The sequence below is a fragment of the Saccopteryx leptura genome, chromosome 7, assembly GCF_036850995.1.
Source record: "Saccopteryx leptura isolate mSacLep1 chromosome 7, mSacLep1_pri_phased_curated, whole genome shotgun sequence".
Classification (NCBI taxonomy): Eukaryota; Metazoa; Chordata; class Mammalia; order Chiroptera; family Emballonuridae; genus Saccopteryx; species Saccopteryx leptura.
The window spans coordinates 87,444,102-87,460,955 of NC_089509.1; the positions used below are offsets into that span (position 1 = coordinate 87,444,102).

The window sequence follows — 16,854 nt, forward strand, 5'->3', positions numbered from 1 at the left end:
ACACCACCTCTTGCCCACCCTCTGTCCTCCACAATTTCTTTTATCATAATCAGTCTACGAATGCACAGCTATGCAGAACAATGTTAACGTTCAGCGTCCTTCGCGTCATCACCACCTCGTCCGTAAATCTGTGACCCCATACCGGAACGTTAAACGACTTCTCGGCTTTCCTGCGGAAAGGTACTCGAAGTAATAACTTCCGGTTCCGGTTGGCTCCGGCTGAAGGGTTGAATATTGAATGTCCTGAGAGGTCAGATTGCTTTCAGGTAAATAAGAGAGTTGGGGGGAGATCTCTTAACTGGGAATAAGAATGAGACTCTTATATTGGGGAATTTAGAAAGGAAGAGACTAAGTAAACAAGGATGATGACAGTGTGTAGCTCCACAGGAAAGGAGATCGAAGAACTAGGGAGAGAGAACTACGAAGTTCTGGGGTCGTAAAGGGTGGCTGTAAAAGGATACAGTGAGAATTACTGTAGTTAATAAGTCCAGATACTTTTTCCCTCCTCTGCCACCAGCCGCCGCGTGTTTTTTGGTTTACCTTTGAATTGAATAAAAGCAAAACAGCCCCCAAATCGAAAATATGTAAAGTAAAAATAATTATGCCTGCCTCATAAATATGTATAGTTTTAAGTGAATTTTTTTTTTTTGGTACAAATGTTTTTGACACAATGTACACAGGGTAGAAAATCACATCCATTTATAGAGTGATTTACCCTAAATATTTTACTATTTTAAATTTGCATATACATAAGTGCAGAGACTGGATGGGACACATTTGTCTTTAATTTTCTAATGTTCTTATAGTATCCACAATTTTAAAAGTGAGAGAGAATTGATAAATATACTTGTAAGTCCTTCGTAAACCATAAAATTACATATAATTTAGGTGGCATTATCTTATTTTCTTCTTAGGGTTGTCAGCCTCCTTTAGTAGAGGTTAATATTCACCAAACTGTAAGTTCACTCCAAACATAGGTGGATAGCTTTTTAAAATTTAATAATTACATGGTTTTTCTTTGTTGAACTGATTTTCTTGCTATTGTTTGAACAGATCTGGGCTGGACATAATGACCCATTGTTGAGTCCTTGACATAATTTGTCACTTTATTTAATTTTCTTACTGTAAAGTATACATAACAAGGATATATAAAACATAAGTACATTTTAAACTATAATTAAGTAAACACTTGAGTAACTACCCTTTAAGTTAGGAAATAAAGCATTGCCAATAACTTAGAACGTGTATTTTCAACAGAAGAGAATGACCTTCAAGCAGGTGAAAATTGGTTCTGAGAGGATGGAAGGGGTGTTGAAAAAATCTTAGATACTACAGTGGTGTGTGGCCCTCCAAAGAGCCACAATACATAAACATATACGATATACCCATGGTATTAAAATTTAATTGGGGGTGGGAGGTAAGAATGTGATAAGGAAAACAGCTGTCCAAAAAAAGCTCCTTTGAGGTATAAGAATTAAAAATAAATTGAATTGGCTCAGTGGTATAGCGTTGGCCTGACATGTGGATGTCCCAGGTTCAATTCCTGGTTAGGGCACACAGGATAAGCAACCATCTGCTTCTCCACTGCTCCATCTTCTCTCTCTGTCTCTCTGTCTCTCTTTCTCTCTTTCTTCCTCTCCTGCAGCCATGGCTCCAATGGTTTGAGCAAAGTTGGCCCCAGGCACTGAGGATGGCTCCATGGCTTTGCCTCAGGCGCTGAAATAGCTCAATTGCCAAGCAAGGGAGCAGCAGCCCTAGATGGGCAAAGCATTGGCCAGTAGGGGGCTTGCCCGTTGGATCCCCATCGGATCCCGGTCCAGGCACATGGGGGAATCTGTCTCTTTGCCTCCTCACCTCTCACTTAAAAAAATTTTGAAAACACTGCCCTACAAGCTCCTTTTAGAGCTCTTATTTTATGTCCTCCAACAAGAGGTAACTACTATCCTGACTTGTGATAAGCACTCATTTGTTTTACTTTAATTTTCCATCTAAGGTACATTCTAAAAAATGAATAGTTAGGTTTTTAAATTTATATTAATGGGATCAAAGTGTATGTAATTTTTTTATCATTCACCCATGGCTCATTATTATATTTTTAAGATTATTTTATACTGTTGCATGTTGTTTTTCATTGACTATATTCCATAGGTGACTCTTTCATAATCAGTCCATTATTGTTGTTGGATATTTGGGTTGTTTACAGTTTGGGGGCTAGCGTCAACAATGTGGTTAAAAAGATTCTTATAAAATATATCATCATACACATGCAAGAGTTTCTCTAGAGTAGTGTGTTGTCCAATGGAAGACCCATATATAATTTAAAATTTCTTAGTAACCATATTAAAAAGGTGAAAAGAAACATAAAATTATAATATATTTTTAACTGAGTATTCAAAATACACTTTAAATTTTCCAGTAACTAATTTGAGGATCCATTTTGAAATTAAAATCAAATAGAAAGTCTAGTTCCCCAGTTTTTTCTAGTCACACTAACCACATTCAAATACTAGTGGCTGCCATATTGGATAGTGCAGATTTGCTAGGCCATAAGGTATTCAAATGGTAAGCTTTTCTAGGTTATGCCAAACAGTTTTACAGGGTAGTATGTTGTCACAGTCTCACCACTTGGGTTTAAAGGTAGAAGACTCATCACAATGTGCTTTTCCCATTTCTCACACTGCTGCAAGGTAGGTTTTATCATCATTTACATGAATAAACTAAAGTTCATAGAGATTAAATGATTTGCCATTTTACAGCTATTAATGGTCATCCAGAATTTGATGCCAGATCTGTATAGTACTAAAGTCTACATGCACTAAAGTAGAATTCCAAACTTCCCTCGAGTGATGAGGATATCATTGTTTGACTTATGCCTATTCTGAAATAGAAATAATTTTTAAAAGAAAATGAAAAGTTCCATAGAAATAGTGTTCAATTTTTTGTTCTTTCTGGAAGATTATTGAAATATTCTATTTAGTACTGAAATATTTTAATTAGGTAGAAGAGAAAACATAGCATTTATTAAAAAGTTTGTTTAGGAAAAGTTATGTCTACTTTCATGTTTTCTTTCAAAGATATGTCTTCCAAATTACCTAATGTTTTAAGCATAGTAATACTATAACTTTGAAATAACCTCCATACTATGGTAATGTTTCTATTTTATTTTCAAAATCAAACTTTTTGACAAAAAAATTTTGATGTTCTTGTATTCTCTTCTAAATACATTAATACTTAATTAGGGTTAATATTCTAGAATTGACATTTGCCAAAATAAAGGTTTATCTTGTAATCTGTTTAAACATTTTTGGAATGAAACATTCCTTACAAAAAATTTTTTTTTAAAAAACACGGTTTGAAGAAGTCAAAGTATTATCATTGTAATTAAACTATTCTGAAAGTTTTTTGTAATGACATTGAAATTCATAGGTCAGTCTGAAATCTGAAACCGTAAATTTTTTCTTTGTATTACGTATTGACTCTACCAAATAATGAAATAATGGGTTAAATATTTCATTCATAGTTATTAATATTGTAGTTTTTTAATGAATGTTGTAGTTTTAACTTGTGTTTGGTGGGTATTGGTTTTTATTCTTTTAAATGTGAAAATCATCAATGTAATGTTTTGTCATATCTTAACATCTACAAATGTAAATATTAAATGTTAATTTCTCAGAATTACTGTGTACAGTTTTTCCTTATATTCTTGGAAATTGTTTAATGAATGCACATTTCACATAATATATCTTCAGTATACACTAGCTAATATTGAACACTTCTAAAATGCAGTTAAAGAATCCTACCTTATTATTGGTCCTGTTCATAGTTATAAATGCAAAAATAATGGTAATATTTATTTGGTTTGGTTTTATTTCTGGAGAGCAGAGATTTGCTACTGCTGACCTGTGGTGACACAGTAAGTAGATAAAGCGTCAACCTGGAATGCTGAGTTCACCAGTTTGAAACCCTGGGCTTGCCTGGTCAAGGCAAATATAGGAGTTGATACTTCCTGCTCCTCCCCCACCCTTTCTCTCTTCTCTAAAAATGAATTAAAAATTTTGCTACTGCTAATTTTATATAAATTTACAGTATTGCATTATTAATTAATACTTGCTTAATTTCAGATTCATAGCAGTTTAACTGGAAACTAAGCTGAAGTCTTTTTTTTTATGTTATCTATAAAAATAACCCTGGTCAAACTAAAGTCTTTATATTACTATTGAAGGCATATTTTATTTAAGGATGCAAACATCAATTAAAAAGGGATCCTATGGTCTCTGTTGCTATAGTTTAGTAGTCGGCAAACTATAGCCTGCTGGCCAAATTTAACCCATTTTCATTTTTTTGTACAGGCTGTGAGCTAAGAATGGTTTTTTACAGACAAACATGTACAATCAATTTGATATTAAGGAACACTAAACTTTAAGTTCTAGTTAACCAAAATGTTACCTCCCAAAAAAAGAATTCAGCCTGACCAGGCAGTGGCACAGTGGATAGAGTGTTGGACTGGGATGCCGAGGACCCAGGTTCGAGACCCCAAGGTCACCAGCTTGAGCGCGGGCTTATCTGGTTTGAGCAAAAGCTCACCAGTTTGGACCCAAGATTGCTGGCTCGAGCAAGGAGTTACTCGGTCTGCTGAAGGCCCGCAGTCAAGGCTCATATGAGAAAGCATCAATGAACAACTAAGGTTGCAACACAGAATGAGAAACTAATGATTGATGCTTCTCATCTCTCTCTGTTCCTGTCAGACCCTGTCTGTCCCTCTCTCTGACTCTGTCTCTGTAAAAAAAAAAAAGGAAAAAAAATCAGTTTTCCTCATCAGTAGACCTGTATTACAAAGAATTATACTCAGTATGTTTTGAATTTTCTCAATGAAGTATTTGTGGAAATTTGTTTTCTCTCGTTATATAAGTGTCTATACAATATTACTGATTTTACCTTTTTGCCCACAAAGTCTAAAATACTTACTATTTGGCTCTTTACAAAAAAATTATGTGATCACATGTATTTAAACACAATAATGCTGCATTTTACTAGGATCATCTGAAGAAAGCAGTAACAGATCAATATGTAAAATATCTTTGTTATGCATATCTATGCAATATGCAAGGTCTAAAAGGAAGGAAACAAGAATTGCTTAGAAATTAGGAACAAGGGCTCTGAAACCAAACTGTACGGTTCAAAATCCATTTGGATCATTTACTATTTTTGTTACTTTCAGAAAGTTACCTTCATGGACCCTCATTGTTGTCATCTATAAAATGGGGATAATGATCATAATTTAAGTTCATAGAGTTTTGGAAGTAACAGAGTTAATACCTATAAAGTACTTTAATGTACTTGGCACATAGGGCCCAATAAATGTCTGCCATTATTTTAATGAAGAAATGAAAAAATAAATGATTATCTCTGATGGGATTACTGGTTATTTTTCTTTTGTATGTTTTTATGTGTATTTTCTAACTTAACATTTCACTAGTTATTTGATAATACACCATTTGTTAAAACTTCTTAACTCAGAATTTTCGAGTATTTTTATTGGTTCTCCTTTTTAAAACATTAACTTTAAATGTTTCACCTTAAACCATTAATAATGAACTTGGTTATTTGATATCTACAATGCATATTTCTCTCATGTTAATCTTTTCATATAGACATGGCCCATGGACATGAACATGGACATGGACATGAACATGGTCATAGTAAAATGGAACTTCCAGATTATAGACAGTGGAAGATAGAAGGGACGCCGTTAGAAAATGTACAGGAGAGGCTGGCTGCACGAGGGCTCAGGGATCCGTGGGGCCGGTAAGACTAATTAAATAATTTAGATAGAGTTTACCCTAGAGAATCAGTATGTTTCTTCTTAATGCATTTTCCTTTAAAAAAAAATCACTGGAAATGGCTTTTACATTAAAGTTTTAAAATCAGTTTTATTGACGTATCATTCACAAATAGTAAAATTTACCCATCTTAAGTATTTAATTCCCTGGATTTTGACAAATGTATGCAATTATATAACCACTGCCACAGTCATGATACAGACTCTTTCTATCAACCCCAAAAGTTCCCTCTTGTCCCTTTTGCTTTCAGTGTCATCCTACCCCTGGCAACCATTGAACTGCTTTTTGTTTCCATAGTTTTTTCTTTTCTGATTCTTATATACTTGGAACCATACAGTATGTAGCCTTTCATTATGGACACTTGCATTTAGTGTAATGCTTTTAAGACTTATGCACATTGTTAAATTATATCTGTACTTCCCTCCTTTTTTAATTGCTGAATAATATCCATTGTATGTATATACCTCATTTTATTTACAGTTAATCAATTAATTGCCTTTTCTGTTGTTTCAAGTTTTTAATTATATGAGTAAAGATGCTATGATCATTCAAAGACAAGTCTGTGTGAATATACTTATAAAGCCAGTAGCCATGGCCACCATTACAGCCGCCTGGCCTATGCAGGTTCGCATTAGATTCGGACAGACGGTAATGAAACATCGGAGCCAATAACTAGTGGGCCATAATCTTTAATCCTAGCTTGCACCCTGCGGGCAAGTAAAAACACATACTGGGCTTCAAAACCCACTCATTCAGTGTTCACAAAGTTACTGACTTATCCGAGTTTCTGGAGTCAAAGGTCTCTAGCTCACCAGACTCATTCACCTCTGTTGCCCATCTCCTTCTCTCTGCACAAACTCTGCACAAACTGGCTTCTCTCTCAGCACTCCACCATCTTGGCTGCCTCTCCTGGCCTCCTCCATGTGGCCTTTCTGTGCTCTCCTCCAGCATGGGCTCCTCTTAGAACGTAATCCCTCTTCTCCCGGAACAACGTGATCTCTCTTCCTTTTAAAACCTTTTGGTGCGAAAGCCCTCCTCCAACACATACTAACATAATCACACCCATCCCAAGCAGGAATGGCAACTAATAATATCACCTGGGCCACACCATCTTTAACAAAGTGAGCATAATATATTTTATCTGCCCAACAATACTGTTTCATTTCTCTTGGGTAAATACCTAAGAGTAGGGTTTTGGGATCATATAATAAGGATGTGGTTATTTTCATTAAAAAAACTGACAATCTGTTTTCCAAAGTAGCTGTACTATTTTGCATTCCCAGCAGCGATGTATGAGAATTTCATTTGTTCAATATTTTCATCAACACTTGGTATTATATATGTCTTTTAATGTTAGCTATTTTAGTGAATGTGATGCCTATTTGTGATTTTAATATTTGCATTTCCATGAAGACTGATGATCATAAGTCTTTTCCAGTGCTTTTTGATATTTGTGGTGTTTGTTTTATATACGGTCTACCGGAAAGTTCTGTCCGTTTTTGGAATAAAACAAAATACAAATTTTTCTTACTGTCAATAAACTTTATTAAATAATATATTTCCACACCAATCCTATCTTCCGAATATGGTTCGAAATGGTTTGCTGAGCTGAATTAAACCTTTCTGCGATCTTCAATGTTGTCGGAAAAGGATCTTGCTCCAACATGGTCTTAACATCGTCATGGATCAAAGATGGTCGCCCAGAACGTGGCTTATCAGAAAGGTTGAAATCACCTGTTTCGAATTTTTCGAACCGTCTTCTGCATGTCCTGTCAGAAACTACCTTCACCAAACACTTTCAATAAATTTCTACATGCTTCTGTAGCATTTCTTCTTTGTTGAAATTTATATACAATATGGTGGCGTAAATAAACTTTATCAGTAGCCATGGGTACACTACCGCTTCACACATAAGACTAACGTGCATCAACTTTGTTTTAGTTAATTTGCTACGTCAGTATGTATACATTAAGTGATAAAAATAGAGAGGCACACATGTGCCAAATAAACATGCTTACATGTTGAAACTTGTGATGGAAACAGACAGAACTTTCCAGTAGACCTTATACATTCGCTATTTAAATCTTTTGCCCATTTATCAGGGTGTTTGTCTTCTTTTATTTTTTTATTGACTTATGAGAGTTTCTTTTATATTTTTAATGTTAAAGTCCTTTATCAGATATAAGTCTTGCAAATGTTTTTTTTCCTGGAGTGTGACTCATCTTTTTATTGTCTTAATAATGTTATCAGAGTTTTAAATTTTGATGAAGTCCCAGTCTGGCATTTTTTTCTATTATGTTTTGTGTTTTCTGCATCCTAAATTTTCTTCTATGCTGTCTTTTAGAAGTTTTTATAGTGTTCTTTTTTACACTTAGGCATAGGATCCATTTTTAGTTAATTTTTATATCGTGAGCTAAAAATGAAAGTTTTTTGTTGGTTTTTTTATATATAGAGAGAGAGACAGACAGGAAGGGAGAGAGATGAGAAGCATCAACTCATAGTTGTGGCACCTTAGTTGTTCATTGATTACTTCTCATATGTGCCTTGACGGGAGCGGGGAAGGGCTCAAGCCAGCGGCCATGAGATCATGTCGTGATCCCACTCTTAAACTGGTGACCCTGCAGTCAAGCTGGCGACCTCGGGTTTTCAAACCTGAGACCTCAGTGTCTCTATCCAATGTATTACCAACAGTCAGGTGAAAGTTAATGTTTTTGCATTTAGACATCATTTGTTCCAGCATTGTTTGTTAAGACAGTCTTTCCTCTATTGATTTACGCTGATAACCTTTGGCAAAAATCAGTTGACAGTATCTGTGTGGTCTGTTTCTGGATTCTATTCTGTTATCCTTATCAATATGTCTATCCTTATGCCAAAACCACACTGTCTTCAAATCAGGTAGTATAAGCTCTTCATTTTTTTAAGCTATTCAGGATTTTTTGCGTTTACATTTAAATTTTTTTTTTTACATTTAAATTTTAGACTGAGTTTCAGTATCTACAAAAAACCTGCTTGGATTTTAATTGAAATCTCATTGAATCTATAGCTCAGTTGAGGATAATTAATATCTCAACACTATAGACTCTTCTAGTCCATGGACAGGTTAGATCCTCTTTAATTTCTCAGCAATATTTTATTGCTTTCTATACAGGTATTGTACATACAGTATTTTATTAAACTTATCCTGAATTATTCCATGTTTTTATAGTGTTGTAAATAGTATTTTTAAACTTCAATTTCCAATTGTTTTTGCTAATATATAAAAATACAATTCAGTTTTATATATTGACTTTGCATCATGTTCCTTTGCTAAATTCACTTCTAGTTCTAACAGTTGGTATTTTTACAGATTCCTTAGACTTTACTTCATAACTGATCCCTTTGTGTACAAATACAGTATTCTTTCTTTTCAGTCTATAAACTTGTTAATTCTGTTTTCTTTACATTATTATACTGCTGACACTGCAAGTATAATGTTGGATAAAAGTGGTATAAATGGACATTCTTGCCTTTTCCTAGTTGGGGGAATGTAGTCTTTCACCACTAAGTATAATCTTAACTATAGGCTGGTCATACATGCCCTTCATCAAGTTGAGGAATTTCTCGTTTATTTCTAGGTTACTGTGAATTGCTATCATTATTGTTATTAATACATGTTGAATTTTGTAAAACACTTTTTCTGCATCTATTTAGATGCTCATATAGTTTTTTTATTAATATGATGAATTACTCTAATTGATTTTCAAAGATTAATCCAATCTTGAGTTCCTAAGGTAAATCCTATTTCATCATGATATATAATCCTTTATGTATGTTGCTTGATTCAATTTTCTAAAATTTTGTTAAGAATATTTGAATCTCGCCTGACCTGTGGTGACGCAGTGGATAAGGCGTCGACTTGGAAATGCTGAGGTCGCCAGTTCGAAACCCTGGGCTTGCCTGGTCAAGGCACATATGGGAGTTGATGCTTCCAGCTCCTCCCCCCTTCTCTCTCTCTCTGTCTCTCTCTCCTTGCTCTCTCTCTCTGTCTCTCTCTCTCCTCTCAAAAAAAAAAAAAATGAATAAATTTTAAAAAAAAATATTTGCATCTCTTTTCATGAGGGATATTACTCTGTAGTTTTCTTCTAATATGTTTGTCTGATTTTGGTATCTAAATTATATTTGATTAGCTCTCATGCTTTCTATTAAGTCAGATTTTTGTTTTTGTCCTCTATAACATGATTTTTTTTCCACTCATTTACCCTGCCTGTGAGAGAAGATATTCTTTCACGAGAGGTCTCTTTTGAGTTCTGTTTCAGTCTCTCTTTAGGGTATTCAGAAAAATGATTGCCAGAGCAGGAAATCAGTCTTCTGAAGTGACAGGGAAATTTATTAATAGTAATAATAATGTCATATGTTATATACTTACTCTCTGTGCCAAAATATATCATACATTACTTTATTCTTTATATCAACACTATAAGGTAAATAGATCATCACTGAGTAGGAGAGGAAGCAGACCCTAACAGGTTAAGTAACTTGCCCACCATAAAAGTGTAAGTGACAGAGCAAAGATTAATACCTTTCAACTACCTCTTCTCATCATGCTGTAATGACTAGTATGGGCAAAGCCACACAGCTGACCTGTGACAGATAGGGCCAAAGAAAGTCTCGCTTTTGAGAATTTTGTAAAATTCTGAGTATTACGGCTGTGAATGTGAAATCAAGTGTTTTTACTTCTCTTTTATATGTGAAATGTGGTCATATAGACTGCATTACCCAATGCCTCAGAAAGATTCCTGGTCCACTTAGCTTACCTTACATAAGGTTGCATTTACAACTGTTATAAAGATGAAAGTTAAATGTATTTTACTCAATGACTATACATAAGTTGTGTGTGATTACAATTTTTTCCTTTTCTTTTCTTCTAGCAACGAAGCTTGGAGATACATGGGTGGCTTTGCAAACAATGTTTCCTTTGTTGGTGCAATCTTAAAAGGATTCAAATGGGGATTTGCTGCATTTGTGGTGGCTGTAGGGGCTGAGTATTACCTGGAGTCCCAGAATAAAGATAGTAAGCATCACTGAAGATCATACCTGGAAGTATCTTAGTAGCTTCTTAACTTTCTTATAAAAATAAGATTTCTTCACTCATCTGTGTGTCCCTTAAAGAATACAAGTAACATTTAATAAAGAATATATGTGCACATCTGTTTTTGTCATTCTTTAAAAAAAACAAAAGTGTCTTATGCCATCTGAGATTTGAACACAGGGTTTGAGTACAAGCAGCAGTGCATTCTGCATATATAGCTAACAGCCAGCATATACTTGAACAAATGGGCATGTTCTAACAGAATTTTATTTTTTAATTTTTAAAATTGTAATAACATTTTCTATCTTAACTATATTTTAGTGTACGGTGTTCTAAATATGCTGCTCACAAAAATTAGGGGATATTTCAAAATGAATATGAAGTGATAAAAAGAAGCATTTGATTTTTTTTATTAAACAAAAGCATCAGAAAAGCAAACGTCAAATCAAAGAAAATTGTTCAATTATACAAATAAGATGCAAAACCCAACTTTTATTTCATTGGTGAAAACGCACTATACAAAAGGCTGAAAGTACTGGAGTATCTGCACGTTCCCTAAACCCTTAATTTTTGTGAATAGTATGTACATTCATAATGTGCAATTATCACCGTCACCCATCTCCGTAACTCTTTTAAAACTGAAAGTTTATGCCCATTAAACAATAAGTCCCTGTTTCCCCTTCCATCAGCACCTGGCAGCCACCATTCTACTAGCTCTGATCTTGACTACTCTAAGTACCTCATGAAAGTGGAATCATACAGTATTTTTCTCTGTGACTGGCTTTGCATAATGTCCCCAAGTTTCATCCGTGTTATAGCATGTGTCAAAATTTCTTTTTAAAGCTGAATAATACTCCATTGTATGCATATGTCACAATTTGCTTTGCATTCATTGGTGGACACAGGTTGCTTCCACATTTTAGCTATTGTGAATAGTGCTCCTATGCACATGGCTCTAATAGGTTTCTAAGTGGGAGTTGGCCTTGCTGCTTTCACCATCCTCTGCAGGTGGTTTAGAGACCTAGATTATACTATCAAAAGCTTCCTGCGCAGTTCTGGTTGACATATCTATGTATCATGTTCATTTGTCTTTTTTATTTTCATTAAAAAATTTTGTTTTTCATTAAAAATTTGTTGATTTTAGCGAAAAAGAGAGAGAGAGAGAACATACTGTTCCTGTATGTCCCCTGACTGGGGATTGAACTAGCAATCTCTTTAGTTTGGGACGATGCTCTGACCCAGGGGTCAGGAACCTTTTTGGCTGAGAGAGCCATGAACGCCACATATTTTAAAATGTAATTTCGTGAAAGCCATACAACAACCCGTGTACGTTAAGCATTATCCAATAAAAATTCGGTGTTATCTGGGAGGACAGCTGTGATTGGCTTTAGCCACCCACAACCATGAACATGAGCAGTAGGAAATGAATGGATTGTAATACATGAGAATGTTTTATTTATATAGATATATATATAGATATATATTTTTTTTTTTCTTTTTTTTTTTTTTTCTGAAATTGGAAACGGGGAGGCAGTCAGACAGACTCCCACATGCGCCCGACCGGGATCCACCCGGCATGCCCACCAGGGGGCAATGCTTTGCCCATCTGGGGCATTGCTCTGTTGCTACCAGAGCCATTCTAGCGCCTGAGGCAGAGGCCACAGAGCCATCCTCAGCACCCGGGCCAACTTTGCTCCAATGGAGCCTTGGCTGTGGGAGGGGAAGAGAGAGACAGAGAAGAAGGAGGGGGGGAGGAGTGGGGAAGCAGATGGGTGCCTTTTCTTTGTGCCCTGGCCGGGAATCGAACCCGGGACTCCTGCACACCAGGCCAACGCTCTACCACTGAGCCAACCGGCCAGGGCCTGTTTTATATTTTTAACATTTTTTTCTTAAAGATTTGTCTGCGAGCCAGATGCAGCCATCAAAAGAGCCACATCTGGCTTGGGAGCCATAGGTTCCTGACCCCTGCTCTGACCAAATGAGCTATCAGGCCAGGGCTTTTCTTTCTTTCTTTTTTTTTCTCTCCTAGTCTTTGGCTTTGAAGGGGGAGAGAGAGAAACATCAATTTGTTGTTCCACTGGTTGATTCTTTTATTTATTAATCTTTGGGTTGTTTATTAGATGAGAGAAAGAGAAAGGGGGAGGAGCGAAGAGCATCAACTCCCAGATACTTCTTTAGTAGGCAAGCCTAGGGTTTCGAACTGGCGAATTCAGCATTCCAGGTCAACGCTATATCCACTGCGCCACCACAGGTCAGGCTCCACTGGTTGATTCTTGTATGTGTCCTGACAGGTGATTGAACCCACAACTTTGATATATAGGGGCAACACTCCCACCAACTGACCTAACTAACCAGGGCATGCTCATTTATATATATATTTATATATATGTATAAATATATGTATATGTATATATTTTTTAGTGAGAGAGACAGAATGGGACAGACAGGAAGAGAAAAAGATGAGAAGCATCAACTCATAGTTGCTGCACCTTAGTTGTTCATTGATTGCTTTCTCATATGTGCCTGAAACTGGGCAGGTGGGCTGCAGCTGAGCCAGTGACCCCTTGTTCATGCCAGTGACCTTTGGCTTCAAGCTACCAACCTTTGGGCTCAAGCCAGCTACCCTGAGGTCATGTCTATGATCCCATGCTCAAACCAGCAACACTGCTCAAGGTGGTAAGCCCACTCTGAAGCCAATGACCTCAGGGTTTTGAACCTGGGTCTTCAGTGTCCTAGATCAGTGCTCTATCCACTGCACTACTGCCTGCTCAGGCTCATTTTTCCTTATGATATTTTCTATTCTTAACCTCTGTCCTCTTTCTCATGTTGTGAAAAGTTTGACATTTCTTTCCTATATGTCTAACAATACCTTTTTCCCACATCATTGAATTACAAATTTTTAATTAAATCTCTAAAATTGATTTTTAAAATTTAACTGGTTTAAGAGAGGTAATATTTTTGGCTTGAATAACAAAGCTAATATAAAATTTGAGTGATTTTTCTTTATAAATTTTTGTTTGTAAATATAAGCTTGAGAAATCACTAAGTAAATGGGACAAATTCACAGTAAGCTGATAGTGGTAAATGGAATGTGGTAAAGTGGAATCATAAAATAAAAAGACAGTAAGGAAAGAGTTTAACAAGAAACAAGAAGATATAGAACAAGTAAAAATAGCAAGGTGGTAGATTTAAACTTAATCATATTAATTATAGCCTGACCAGGCGGTGGCGCAGTGGATAGAGCATTGGACTGGTACACAGAGGATCCAGGTTGGAAACCCCAAGGTTGCTGGCTTGAGCACAGGCTCATCTGGCTTGAGTGCTGGCTTATGCAGCTTCAGCACAGGCTCACCAGCTTGACTGCGAGGTCGCTGGCTTGAGTGTGGAATCATAAACATAACTCCATGGTTGCTGGCTTGAGCCCAAAGTCACTAGCTTGAAGCACAAGGTTGCTAGCTTGAGCCCAAGGTCGCTGGCCTGAACAAGGGGTCACTCACTCTGCTGTATGGATATATGAGAAAGCAATATGAGAAAAAGATAAAACATGCCCCGTCAAGGCACATATGAGAAAGAAATCAATGAACAACTAAGGTGCCACAACAAAGAATTGATGCTTCTCATCTCTCTCAATTCCTTTCTGTCCCTATCTGTCCCTTTCTCTGTCTCTCTATCTCTGTCACACACACACACACACACACAAACCATATTAATTATAGTAAATGTAAATTGTCTAAAATTTAAACTTTAAAGCATTCCAGGTAAAAGACATTGTCTTATTTTGCTTAGCGGGATGCTCTCGAGGCCCATCCATGTTGTTGCAAATGGCAGTAGCCCATCTTTTCTTATGGCTGAGTAATATTCTATTTTTATTAATTTTACACATATTATATATTTTTTTCCCAAGTGAGAGGAGGGGCTATAGAAAGACTCTCACATGTGCCTCAACCAGGATCCACCCAGCAACCCCCACCTGGGGCCAATGCTCTGCCCATCTGTGGCTGTGCTTGCAACCAAGCTATTAGCACTTGGGGCAGAGGCTCCACCGAGCCATCCTCAGCACCTAGGACCCATGCACTCGGACCAATCGAGGCATGGCTGTGGGAGAAGAGACAGAGATGGGGGAGGGGGAGGGGTGGAGAAGCAGATAGTTGCTTCTCCTGTGTGTCCTGACCAACACATCTGAAACTTAATAAAAATAAATAAAAGACAGATTGTCAACTTGGGCAAAAAGCAAGACCCAATTATAAACTTTATATTGAAAACCCCTTCAAAGATATAGAGTGTTGCCGTGAACTAGCGCAGCTAGTAATTCCAGGTCCTGAGTGGGAACTGCACAGAATGAAGAAAATAGGCTTAGAGAAAAAGGTTGGGCTGGGAGGCCTCTGCAATGCTGATGGCAAGAACAGAGTGTGCTCAACACCCACTTCCTGCTTTATTTATAGGGCAAAGTAAGGCCATTAGCAAATCAAAGAGATCTCTGATCACATTTCTAAGGCAACCCAAGAATTCTACCAAGTGCAGAAAACCCTCACCATACATAACATAACTTCACAAAACAAAGGATAAAAAGAAACTGCCTCCAGTCTTTCCAAGGGACATGGGGGGGTTGGATGAGTATAAACAATCTAGCACCATAGCAAAATAGCCTTTAGCAACTTCACAGAGAAACTGAGGTGGGGGATTGGGCAGACTGTCAGTTTACTGCCAGTTCCCCACACCTCTGTCCCCCAAAAATCTAAACTGCAAAGACCCTGTTGGCTTTCAATCCCCAACAGAGTGGGACCATCTGAGATATTACTACCTGGCATATTTCATCTGTTTGCCTCAAATAAACACACAAAAATTATCTAAAGGCTTGAACATTTTGTACATCAACACCACAACCTTAGAAGATCCTCGCCAGGATCTAGGTGTAACAGAAGTAGGCAAGAAGAATCTGACATGTGTCACATGAGGAGTGGACAAAGGAATTAGGGCTCTTTATCCAGGAAAAGAGAACTCAAAGCAGTGATGTGAAAATTATCTTCATATATTTCAAGGAGAGCAAGATGCTTCAGTGGCTGTTGGCAGCCACTTTGTGACCATGAATTGACCTTTGATGAAACTGATGCTGTGGACAGCTGAGAGGGAAAATGAAGAGAACCTGGGATTTTAATAATATCATCAAACCCACTGTATAAAAGTGGTTGTGAACAAAAAAAAAAACACACAAAACTTCATCTTTCTGACGTATACTATAAAATAGCACTATAACAGGCATCTGGTAGTGGAGAGTAATTTGTGCAGAATTGCTGGTTGATCTTTCTGCTCTGACCCTACATCCCCTATAATAAATTTTGTTAAAGTCTTTTGAAAAAAAAGTGTAAGAGATTGAGATCTAGATTGACATGCTAATTATTCCTTGGTAATTAAATTAACTTTGACTCCCTAGGCATTCACTTGTCAGAAACCACAGTTATCTTCTGGCAAGGCATTGCTCTTGTGATTTTGGCTGCTGGCAGTTCAAATCAGTGCCTCCTCAAAAAGCATATAATTGAGCAGCCAGTAACATAACAATAATTACAACAGAAAATGACTAATACTACTAAAAACTTTGGCATGTATCCAGCCAACCCTGTGCTTAGCTCTCATACTCATTACCTATTATTTAGTCCTGTGAACAGGTAATAGGTACTGCTCACTGTTGAAGTGATGCACCTACAAGCCAAGGAACATGGAGGATTAGCAGCAGCCACCAGAAGCTGGAGAAAGTGAGGGAAGGATTGCTCCTGAAAGCCTCCAGAATGAGCACAGCCCCGCTGACACCTCAACTTTGGACTCATGGTTTCCTGTGAGAATAAATTTCTGTTGTTAAAAAAACCAAAACAATGGGAAAAGATATGCTTTCAAGCACTAATTAAAAGAATATTGACAAAATGGATTTTAGAATAAAGAATATTGTCATAA

The 16,854-nt window shown here is 36.7% G+C and overlaps 2 protein-coding genes across 2 annotated transcripts in view; one reads left to right on the forward strand and one right to left on the reverse strand.

The window, feature by feature from the left end:
* The window catches only part of HYCC2 (hyccin PI4KA lipid kinase complex subunit 2), a 72,858-nt gene extending 72,710 nt beyond the window's left edge, over positions 1 to 148 (reverse strand). Inside the window, exon 1 of the mRNA XM_066346120.1 lies at positions 19 to 148. The gene's annotated coding sequence lies outside the window, so the exon portion shown is untranslated. The remainder of the gene's footprint in view (positions 1 to 18) is intronic.
* Positions 140 to 11,025, forward strand: NDUFB3 (NADH:ubiquinone oxidoreductase subunit B3). The gene is made up of 3 exons (XM_066346138.1): positions 140 to 266; positions 5,652 to 5,805; positions 10,748 to 11,025. Exons 2-3 carry the CDS (start codon positions 5,654 to 5,656, stop codon positions 10,902 to 10,904), a joined length of 309 nt encoding a protein of 102 aa, XP_066202235.1. The 5' UTR covers positions 140 to 266; positions 5,652 to 5,653; the 3' UTR covers positions 10,905 to 11,025.
* The last annotated feature ends 5,829 nt before the right edge of the window (positions 11,026 to 16,854 follow it).

Coding starts and splice junctions, on each gene's coding strand:
- NDUFB3 (XM_066346138.1), top strand. CDS start 5,654: ATGGCCCATGGACATGAACATGGACATGGACATGAACATGGTCATAGT. Junction 5,806..10,747: donor CTCAGGGATCCGTGGGGCCG/GTAAGACTAATT, acceptor CTTTTCTTCTAG/CAACGAAGCTTGGAGATACA.